The sequence below is a fragment of the Anser brachyrhynchus genome (assembly GCF_964034855.1).
Source record: "Anser brachyrhynchus genome assembly, chromosome: 1".
NCBI lineage: Eukaryota > Metazoa > Chordata > Aves > Anseriformes > Anatidae > Anser > Anser brachyrhynchus.
Genome location: NC_137694.1, coordinates 193,616,694 through 193,627,982, shown reverse-complemented (window position 1 = coordinate 193,627,982; position 11,289 = coordinate 193,616,694). Strand labels below are relative to the sequence as shown.

General features: G+C 39.5%; 1 protein-coding gene across 6 annotated transcripts in view; it reads left to right on the top strand.

Moving 5' to 3' along the window:
• The first annotated feature begins 492 nt into the window (after positions 1-492).
• Positions 493-11,289, top strand: part of PARP4 (poly(ADP-ribose) polymerase family member 4) — a 53,716-nt gene continuing 42,919 nt past the window's right edge. For 2 of the 6 annotated variants that reach the window (XM_080589019.1, XM_080589018.1), the window contains exons 1-8: positions 493-690; positions 806-960; positions 4,516-4,648; positions 7,202-7,397; positions 8,314-8,437; positions 9,493-9,571; positions 10,135-10,248; positions 11,004-11,153. In XM_080589019.1, coding sequence (XP_080445145.1) covers positions 4,523-4,648; positions 7,202-7,397; positions 8,314-8,437; positions 9,493-9,571; positions 10,135-10,248; positions 11,004-11,153 — 789 coding nt within the window. In that variant the 5' untranslated portion in view covers positions 493-690; positions 806-960; positions 4,516-4,522. The other 4 variants (XM_080589017.1, XM_080589016.1, XM_080589014.1 and 1 more) reach the window with 4 other exon arrangements.

The window sequence follows — 11,289 nt, the reverse complement described above, 5'->3', positions numbered from 1 at the left end:
GGGTCCCTTCCAACTAGGGGTATTCTATGATTCTACGTTTAATCCCTTGACATCCTCGTGAAAACACAGCAAAGGTTTGTTTTCAGTATTCCTGCACACTGAAGGCCTGACAGGGTTCCAGGTTGTTCATGGTCTGGTTTTGGTCGACAAAAAATTATGTTGGGCTCCCTCTCCCTGCTAGGAGTGCAGTCCATTGTCCATTGCTAACAATGATCCGTAACTTGCAGGTTGATAACTACAAGTTAACTGCATAGCTACATGACAACTACAGAACTACAAGTTCACATGAAATTCTTCTGAGGTCGTTAGGGCCTTATGGATCTCCACCGAGATAAATTAAAACTGTAAGAATTAAACCAGAAGCAATTGTCAGCAGTTTTTCTTCGCATAACTTTCTTATCAGCTATAAAAGTGTTTCCTAGCAGTTAATTCTCAACACACACGTTAAATATAATCATTCGCTATTCTGATTTTGAATTTGGGAAAGTTTGCAGTTCAAAAGGAGTAAAGCCAAACGCTTTGCTAAAATTCCGTGAGAAGTTTGGTTCTCCAGGGAAATAGGAGGAAGAAGAGAGGCTAATATTCTGTGGTCAATAATGAAGGAGAATAAGGTCCTCTTCACTCAAAGGAGAGAAGAACTGCTTAGGAGGGACTGCGCAGGCTTCAGCTACATTTCCTGCTGTCTGTAAGGTATTTCAAAACTCACTTGCACTTTAACAGTGAATTTCCTCCTTCAAGCACAGCGAGAGCTGGTGCTCCTTATTGTTCAATTGGCTGCACTTTGCTTGGTTTATTTATTTGACAGGGTCACAATTGCTGGCGCTGTCCCTTTGGGCATTTCACAGGCAGGTATGTGCGTGCCCCAGCCCTTCCTACCTCCCTACACCCAGCGCTCCGGGTTGCACTTTGCCCTGTTGAGGAAGCAGGAAGATGGTTCAGGGAGAGGAACTGCCAGAGCGGGTGAGTGTAAACAATTTTTCACCGAAAACCTAAAGAGAGGAGTGGGATCGGAGTCATTTAATAGCTCTCATGCTGGGAGCAGAGAAAGGGTGAGGGTGGTCTTCACTTTGCAGACAAACTTAGCAAAGTGAATCTGCCCTTCCATCAAGTTTTCACATTGCTTTCTGCTTACTGGTCGACACTACGGCTTATTTACAGATCAGTTCTCTCAAGATTTTTTTCTTAGTTATTAGCTGCATAGCTTTCATAAGCAAGTGCAATGTAAAATATCTTTGTGGAGTTTTGCATCACATATGAGCTACCAAATTCAGTTGCTTCTCAAGTTTCTGTGTGAAAGAGGGATGTATTGGTAGGGATGATGTTTGCGATAGCTTGTACATATTCCATTACCCTCCTAATAATCTGTGTGTTTAGGCTGTGTGAATAGAATTCATTGTTTCCCGAGGAGACAAATTCTGGAAACTTGAGCAATATCCAGAAGCTGCTGTAGAGAATATGCTGAGAAATCTAGTGCCCGCAGAGTTCCAGTGCAAAGGGAGACAGTGCCCAGACCAGTAAGATGGTTTTAATAAGAGAAACTTTTGGCAGTGGTACATTTGCCTTTGTATATGATACAAATTAATCTACCCAAGCCAAGTTATATGGGTGCATCATAAAAGATCATTACTACCTCAGATAATGTAGTATCTTGCAAAAACCTCTTAGTTAAAATACAGGAAGAAGAGTTAGGGGTTTTTTTGCATCTGTGAGCAAAGAGTACTTTTATGCTGAACGCACTGGTAATGCCAGACAACAAAATACAAGAGCCACAAAATATAAGTATATAATAATTTCATGTGTCCTTTGATCCTCAATCTGCTGTCTGCCTCACCTAAATGCATGTATCATCACTGCAGTGTTGCCAGTTCTCAGATGTGTAGGGTAGTAGATGATTTGGGGTCCCTTCCTATAGATTACCTTTATGAAATCAGATTATATACATATGTATTTAAAAAAAATGTGTCTGATAGTGTTGATTTTCTAGGGTTTCCTGAAACCTCAAATTCAAATGAATTTTGTTTCCCCCTCTCTATGACCAACTTCTTCCTTTCTGCTCATAACTCAAGTTACGGCAGCTGGCCATCTGATAGCTTTTTTACTGCACTGAAGAACAGCTGTATGTGCATTCACTGAAAATCAAACATGCCATAGAGTAAGAAAATACACATATTCCTTCTTTGTTGTTATTGTGGGTTTTTTTTGGTTGACTGGTTTTTATTTTTCCTTTCCTAAACTGTCTTTATCTCAACCCAGGAGGTTTCTAAAGTTTGCCCTTCTGATTCTCTTCCCCCCATCCAGCTGAGAGTGAGGGGAAGTGAGGGACTGGTGAGCTTAGCTGCTTACCAGGGTTAAAACACACGACTTCTGAAATGCCATGGTCAGTGCCGCTTAAAAATTTTCTCTGCCATGTTAGGGTCTTTTGGGTTGTTTTCTCTCAACACTAAATCAAAAATCAACAGATTTGATGTGGAAGCTTTGTTGACCTTGTAAAGGCTTTGGTGCAATTGATCAATATGAATTTCTAAACCAGAAGAACCTGTTGGGTAATTCAATGACAGGTTAGCTTTTAGTCCTAAGAAACTACTAGAGAAACAGTTCTAACATAGCACATAAAAATATAAAGTGGTAAATGAAAGTATTCAAACAGCTTCTGCTTTCCTTTTTGAGGTTTTTAACGTGGTTGTTTATTTCTAGGAGTAGAAGGATGGGAGCTTAACCACAGTTTGCTGTGTATGTGGGAGCTCTCATCAATTTGGAGAAATGTCATTTTTGCTCTGAATGGCTTGTCCAAGAGAGATGGCACTTAATTTCAGACATTTTTGGCCAACACAAGAAACGCCTTCCTTTCGTATTATGTTTACTTTCAAACAAGCAATTTCTTTTTTGTTTTGCCTCATTCTGTGATTCCAGGGTAAAATTGGAGAGGCCAAATACCCTGGATTGTCATTTTTTTTTCCAGTTATCCCACAGTTAAAAGTATTTGTCCTTAAGTCACCATGGAAAATTTATATTTTCAAGTAGCTCTTCCAGAAATATAAACAGTTAGAGTAAAAACAGTTTTTTTTACCAGCGACACTGATACTAACCCCCCAGCTGAGATATGGCCATGGTTTACTGGCAGTCAAATAATCATTCAAAAAAAGAATTTATGATCTGAATATTTTGTTTTACAGGCGTACATTCTCTTTGTGCTACTTACTGTAGCCTTAGCAGTGTGTTTGCATTAGCAGTTTTGCTTGGAGCAGCAATGCAAATTTAAGGCAAATCTTTTGGTCGTCAGGAGTTCTCAAAGTGGTTTTGTGGTATACTGTCCTAATGCCTTTCCGAGAAAACTGAGTTGGACACCGTGCTTCAAATATGTTCAGTGGGAACGATGGTTTTGGGTTCTCTGTGAACTCACTTTGTCACAAGGTCCTCTAGCTCGCACTTAGTTTTAGCACTTTTGTTTACCAGTGAAAGGCTCTGGAAAAGCTGTGATGTGCTGAGGCACGCATATGCTGTATAAAGAGCTCAGTGCTCTGTGTAGTGTTCTCATTCACACTGTCATTTTCTTTATCATTCATCATTGGTTTTTAAAATAAGAATAACTTTACACTCACAAGTGTCCAGGAAAATAAATATGCAATGATTATACATTGTAGTGGCTTAAACTAGGCACTGCCTTTACATTTTGTTGTCATAAATTCTGTTTAAATAAAACTTTCCCAGCCTCTCATATCTTAGCATAGTTTGTCACAAATGACACACAGCCAATTTTTATTCAATTTATTTTACAGACAATTTAGGCTGACATGGCTGAGAAGAGCAGCAGTCCCCCTACATCCATTTCTCTCCTACTCCTCCATCACTTTCAGTGCTTTGCTACTCTTTTGTGCCTGCATAAATCTTTGCCCTAGCCCAGAAATGAATTCAATCAGAAAACAGATCTAGATTAAAGCTAGTCTCTTGTTCTGGATTGTTGTTTTTGTTTCTTTGTTTGTTGGTGTATACTTGTGGGTTTTGTTGCTGTTGTTAGGTTGTGTTTAATCTGGATCAATTTTCTGAAGCTCTTTTTAAATGTTTGTGTTTTTTTTATTATTATTTAAAGATTATATGTACAACACTGAGTAGAAACATGAAAAATAGTTCATGTTCTTGAAAAAAACAGTTGTTTTATAAAGGTACTATGTGAAAGGGGACCAGAAGGAGAGTTGTTCCAGTTTAAACTAAGATCGTTCCACTTTACTAACAGTGGATACTAACAGCAAAAGGTCAAGGTATGAGTTTGACAATTAGTTCAAGCCATGACTTGACGGAAAATGTAGGTCACACTAAATTTTCCATATCTTTTTTTAAAATGAATAAAACTGATTAAGAGATGTTCTTTGTCAATTTGATTGCCATGCTGATAAAATGGGATTTGTTGCGGAACTTCCTAGAGTAGAAAAGGGAATATTTGGTGAGAAACTACTTAGGTGGGTAGTAGGAATGAAAGATTTCTTAGCCAAAATAAATCCCTCTTTTCTGTCTTAACAGGAGGGCAATGACAATCTTTGCAAACTGTGTGTTCTTTGTTAAAGTGAGGTACTTGCCCATTCAGGAGAAGAACAGCCTAAGAGCATGCCTAAAAGAAAATGGTGGAGTAATTCATTACATGATTAATCGCAAGGTAAGTTCTAGATTTATTTCTGAGATCTCAGAAGGAGAATACCAAGTGGTGTAAGTGTTGTCGAGTGTTAATCTTGCCTCATGTAGAGAAATAAGGACTGTAGAGATTATTTCTCTGTTCAGTATTTCTGCTTATAATTCTAATGCTCTGTAGTACTGAAATGTCTCAGAGAAAAAATAAGAGCAATATTCTCTCTCTACAAAAGAATCAGGGAGGCTTTTTTTCCTGGATAAAGTTGCCACGTTGGTTTTCTCCTCACGTCATCAGGGAGCAGAAGCTCTGAATAAGGAGACACATCCCTGAATTGGGTTTTGGTCTTGTTGTTGTTTATACTAATGCAAGCATTTGATTACAGAGAAGTGATGGTTGTAGAGTTAGAAGTTTGTGATATCACAGCTGTTAATTTAAATACGGGTTTCTGTTTGGAATATATACTGAACAAGCAGCATGGATAAATCATGACACGTGCAGGAATGAAATCAGCAGGTCACATTATGCACCTAGGAGTGTTTGTGGGACTGTGGCCAGGCAGCATGGCTTGGCCCACGTCTGTACTAATGAACTTCCTTGGTTATCAGGGCTGAGCAGCCACATCCAGCCTGCCTGATGGGAGTGGCCATGGTGATGTTCCTCTCCCAAACCATGCATGGAAGCTGGGGGAAGTGAGTTGGTGGAGTCTAGAAGTGCTAAGGAACATGCTAATGCCATAGCAATATAAGTATTCATGTGCCAGTGTCAGGGAGTGGATTCTCTAACTTAATAGCGAAGGCATAGTTAGTGCCTTGTCACTTCTGCCACTTGAAAGTGACATTCATTTCCTCCCCCCACAAAGCTAGTACTTGCAACAAGCTCATACATATTGCCATATTAGAGCTCTTCTAATCTACCTTGGGAAGAAGATAGTGCATTGTATTTTGATTTTTTGTTTTGTTTTCTCTGTATACTTTTTTTTTTATTTTAAGAGGAGTATGATCAAGCAAACTAATTTCTCCCTCTCACTCTTGTGTAACATTTCCTCATAAAGCACTGAGTGAGTTAGTTTGAACTCTGCTGTTAATGCACACAGCTTCCATAGGTGACTGTTATTTTACAAACAACAAAAAACATATTTGATATCCTCAAGAGTCTGTAGATTGATTTTTGCATAACTTAAGGAGTTGGCATTAAATATCTTTTTTTTTTTATTATTAAGAAAAGGAATGTGTGAAGCAAAGGAATATCGTTGGCACATTATATTGTTTGGAGCCCAGCACTTTTCCTGGCAACTCTGACAATGCACATCTGTTTAGGGGAGAAAGTGAAGAATTGAAGAATAACATATTGAGGTGTAGCAAGAGTATTCCAAAGACATGATGGATTTCTTTGCCCTCTAAATTCAGGATCTTCTAAGCTGCTTTCAAGACCAGGTTAGATGAGGCCTTGAGGAACATGATCTAGTGGGTGGCGTCCCCTCCAGCCCTTTTACCAGCTCTGTTGCACTCCTCTGGATGCTTTCAAGTACCTTAACATCCTTTTTATGCTGTGGGGCCCAAAACTGCACACAAGGTTCAAGGTGGGGCCAGACCAATGCTAAATGTAGTGGGAGAATCACCTCTTTTGACTGTCTGGCTATGCTGTGTTTAATGCACCCCGAAATGCGGTTTGTCCAGGGCACGCTACTGGCTCATGCTGAGCCAGCTGTCAACCACCACCCCCAAATCTCTTTCTTCTGAGCTGTCCTCCAGCCTCGTCTCTCTGTCTGTACCTGTGTCTGGCATTACTTTGTCCCAGGTGCAGCACCCAGCGTTTTCCTTTGTTGAGCTTTGTGCTGTTGAGTATTGCTCAATGCTCCAATGGATGTAGAACCCTCTGCAAGGCTCCTCATCCCTCCAGAGAGTCAGCAGCACCTCCCAGTTTATTATTATCAGCAAACTTGCTGAGGATGCATTCCACTCCTGCATCCAGATCATTGATAACAGTGTTGAACAGAACTGGCGCTAGAACCGAGCCCTGGGGAACACCACTAGTGACACCAGCCAGGTACAGCCCCATTGACTACAACCCTTTGAGCTCTACCATCAAAACTATGCAGAAAGTTTAAACTTTCAGCATAAATGTGATTCCAGTAAAGCAGTGTAAGGTTCTTTATAAGGCTACCAAAGCATATTATGATTGTTCAGGACTCTGCCCAGCTATTTTTTTTATCCTGTTATCCCAAAGAGTATTGGATTTATAACTAGTTGGCCACTATAGAGCTTGGCCTGTTATTGGACCTCCTGTGTGCTGCTAAAAGGTCTACAGAACATTAGGCACTTGTCTGCCCTCATATCTCTGTAATTACTGTAGAAAGATGGGCATGATCTGAAGGTAGCCATATTTTAGTCTCTCTGTTGTCTATGGAGGAAGTGCAGAACTATCGTGTCTCTAAATTAGAAACTTGATCCAAAAAGGTTGTGTTTAAAATGTTTCCTTTGGACTCTAGAATTTTACCAGTATGGATTGCAAATAAACAATGTTTGGATTAATTTTGTAGTTGTGTGTGCCTAACAGTTGTAACTGTAACCTGTCTTTCAGTGTACACATGTTCTTGTGGATACTGCCGATGTCCTCAGTTGTCATGATCTAAAAACTATTCGGAAATATCAGCTGCCTGTTGTATATGCAGATTTCATTCGGAAATCGGTTGAAAATGGGAAGCTTTTGCCAACTGATGCGTATGAGGTTAATACATCACAAGGCGACACTTCTAACCAATGGCCAGACAGACACGGTAGGTATATTTGGCATGGTGTAGCCATCTATCAGTTACTTTGGGAAAGAACGTTTCAGAAGGTCAATATTTCAAATCAAGTTTTAAGAAATCAGCAACCATGGATATTGGGAATAAAGTTGATATAAATAAGATTTTTTTCTGAAAAAAAAAATCCTAAAACCCGTTTACAAGCACATGAAGGACAAGAAAATTATCAGGAGTAGTCAGCGTGGATTCACCAAGGGGAAATCATGCGTGACCAGCTTGATAAGCTTCTAAAATGAAGTGGCTGGCCTGGTAAATGAGGGGTGGGCAGTGGGAAGGCCATTGACACTGTATCCGATAAGATCCTCATAGACAAGCTATTGAACTATGGGCTGGAGAGGCAGACAGCGACGTGGATTGAAAACTGTCTGAATAGCTAGGCCCGGAGGATGGTGATCGGTGATGCAAAGTCTAGTTGGAGGCCAGCAACAAGCAGAGTACCTCAGGTGTCAGTACTGGGTCCAGCCCTCTTCAACGTCTTCATTGAATGATGGGGCAGAGTGTTCGCTCAGCAAGTTTGCTGAGGGCATGAAACTTGGAGGAGTGGCAGATAAACCAGAGGGTCGTGCTGCCATCCAAAGGATCCTCAGCAGGCTGGAGAAATGGTCTGGCAAAAACCTCAAGAAGTAGAAAACCCTGCACCTGGGGAGGAACAACCCCAGGCACCAGGACATGCTGGGGGCCACCCAGCTGGAAAGCAGCTGTGCAGGAAAGGACCTGGGGGTCACCGAGTTGAACATGAGCCACCAATAGTGGAGCTAAGAAGGCTAAAAGTATTCTTGGCTGCATTAGGCAAAGCATTGCCAACAGGTCAAGAGAGGTGATCCTAGGTTAAGTTAAATTAGAGAACCCAGATACTCTACCAAGTAAATAAATGTTTTGATTGCAGGTTTGGAAGACGTGTCATCTTCTGAGAACAAAAATGCCACAAATCAAAATGAAAGCAAAGACCTGAATCCTACTGTTATAGCAGAAAGTGACAACAAAATTGCGTTCGAAGTAGGGACACTCAGGTAAAATGATAAAATTAAATATGTGTTTTGATACATCTATGTTGATATTTATGTCAAAGAAAAAAACAAACTTTCCAATCTGTTTCAGCGGTCAAGATCTCTTCTGGAGATTGTTTAGTACCTTAACAACAGTGTAGTGAAGGAAAAAGTTATTCTTTCTTCATTTTCTATACTATCTGTATGAGTTTATGACTACTTCTACCTTTTTTTACCTTTGAATCTGACTGTGGAAATTGATTTTACATTTTTCCATCTCAGTAAATACCTACATTCCAGCTCCTTAATGGATGCAAAGCTTCTACCAACTCAGCAGCTGTTTATCATCACGTATTTTTTATTAGTTTGGTTCACCTGGGTTTTTATTTGCTATCCACTCCAGTTCGTTGTTTTTAGAAGTGTCGAGCATCTCTCTCTCCTGTGAAAATTCTTGGGAGAGCTGAAAATCAAGATCATGAGATTGCCCTTATTTGATAGGGAAAGAGCATTGTTCTAACTTTTACCAATTATTGAATTAAAGGAACAAAGCCAGCTCCAATGCTCTTATTTTAAAATGAATAAAATGCAGCTTTCACTTTCAGAGGCTGCTGTTCAGTGATAGGGAAGGTATTTAGTTACTCTCAGGGAATTTAGTAGAAGTAATGTCTAAAAGTCCCGATGCTGAAGGATATGATTACAAGTATATATGTTAATGTGAAAATCAAGAATAAGAGAGGAATTAACATCAGGGAGCGCAGGTTAAAAGATGTTAAATAATTAACATGCAGTCAGACAATGAAAATCTATGTATTTTCTTGCTTCCAGAGATTTTCTAAAGGATGAAGATTGAAATCTAGTCTTCATCTTCAAGTTTACACCAGACATTCGGGCCTACTAGTGTAGGTCAGCAGTTTGTCACTGTGGGATTTTATTTCTCAAAACTTTTCTCTTTTTATTTTGCTGCTGAAAAACAGATTTATGTTCTTACATTAATTCTTACTGTAGTGTGATGTTGCAGCCTGTTAAAACACAATATTTACTGGGCACTTGTGGCTTCAATTGCTCTGATTCCATTCCAGATTTTACACTGAAAATGATCAGGATGCTCCTTTTTTCCCTCAAGATTTTGAAGTTGCAAAATACAATGTCCTTGAAAAAGTAAGCCTTTCTCTTACTGTGACAGAATGTAGGATAATCAGTAGACGAGTAGAAGTTTTGCAGTTTTATACACATCAGCAATCACTCTTTTGTGTTATCATGTTCTGCAATGCAAAGAGGAGTACTGACAAGTACTTCAATGCTTTCTGTCTTTCAGTGCAGCCTAATTCTACCAATATAGAACTCCTCTGTTATTTGTGTAGTGTTCTCACCAAAGTACTGCAGTAGAATAATACGCGTATGCTTCTGACTAGATATATGTTATTATGGCTGTTATGTGTTAAATCTAACTTAAATGTTAAGCATTTTCATTAAAAAGGCCTTTAAAGCACAGAAATGATGGAATCTTACAGGAAGCCCTGAGAGGAGCTTGTGCTCATTACGATGATACAAATAATGAATAATTTTGCTTTTTTTTTTTAGCCCTAGAATTTGTGGTTCTCAGTGGGGTGAAAAAATAAGTAGGACAGGGGGAAGTATTTGGTGCAATATCACATAAATGAAACATACTTAAGTGTTAAATGGGGGGGGGGGGCGGGGTCTTTATTTCTCTCTCCATTCAGATTAACTCTAAGGGAAGCAAAGATTTTGTAGTTATTGAATTACAGTGCACCCAAGAACAGCATGACTTTCTGTTCCGACTGTATGCACACTTCAATGCTTCAATTGGAACCAAGGTATGAGCCACTCGTTCACGTTACCTGTTTGTTTCTTTATGCACATTGAGCGCTTCTGTCCCAGAGAGCTTTACATGCTCTTCATTCTTACCAGCAGGCTGGTTCTTGCATATAGATAGTAGGAGGTCTTTCTATTAGCTTTATCATAAGAAGTTTGATTCATATTTGGCTTCTCTACTCTGTGTGTTTGCGTACAACTCTCAAAAGAGCTGCTTTGGAGCTTGGCAGCAACACAGCATGGTCCTGGGTGCATCTCCCTCAGATGCATGTTCCTGGTAACATCTAAACTGTGTGATGTTTAACTGCAAAAATGCTACAAGGAATGATAGCGTGGGCATACTTTTGAGAGACAGAAAAGCCTGTCTTGAGGGCAGCCTAAGGACATTTCTCAGAGTAAAAGTTATGTATGCGCTCTGGTATAGCACTGATAGACTGCGTCATTGTAGCAACGCTAAATTCAAGTCAAAGGAGCTGTATCAGGGATGAACTTGGAATATCTCAACCAATAGAAAAAGTTATTCCAGCACACATTTAGATGAAACTAACTTGTCACTGTGAGGCTTGTATATGAAGCCCTGTGCTTGTTCTTCATGTTCCACAAACCCTCATGAAAGTACTGCCTGGCCAGAAGCCTGATAAACCACAAGCCAAAAGTTAAGTGTGGATTTGTCAGCTGTTAGCACAGTGTCTGGTAAAATTGATTCTATAAGTCTATGTATAGTTTCTCCAACTAACTTTACTCTTTCAATTTACAGAATAATAAACAATTCATAGTAAATAAGACTGCTGAAGAAATACGAGAAAATTATGATATTTTGGTGGCGAATCTGAAGAGCCAGGATTTCCTGCTCAGAGAAACTTTTCCACCAGAAGCAGAATGTTTAGCTTCTACAAAATTGCAAAAGGCTTGTACAATTCACTTGTTTACACTTTTCTGTTCTTAATTATTTGTTTTAGTTTCTAAATTTCTGAATGTGGTAAACACTGTCTAGATTACAGTGATACAGTCATAGGTTAAGGGAAATTGTTTATATGTAAATG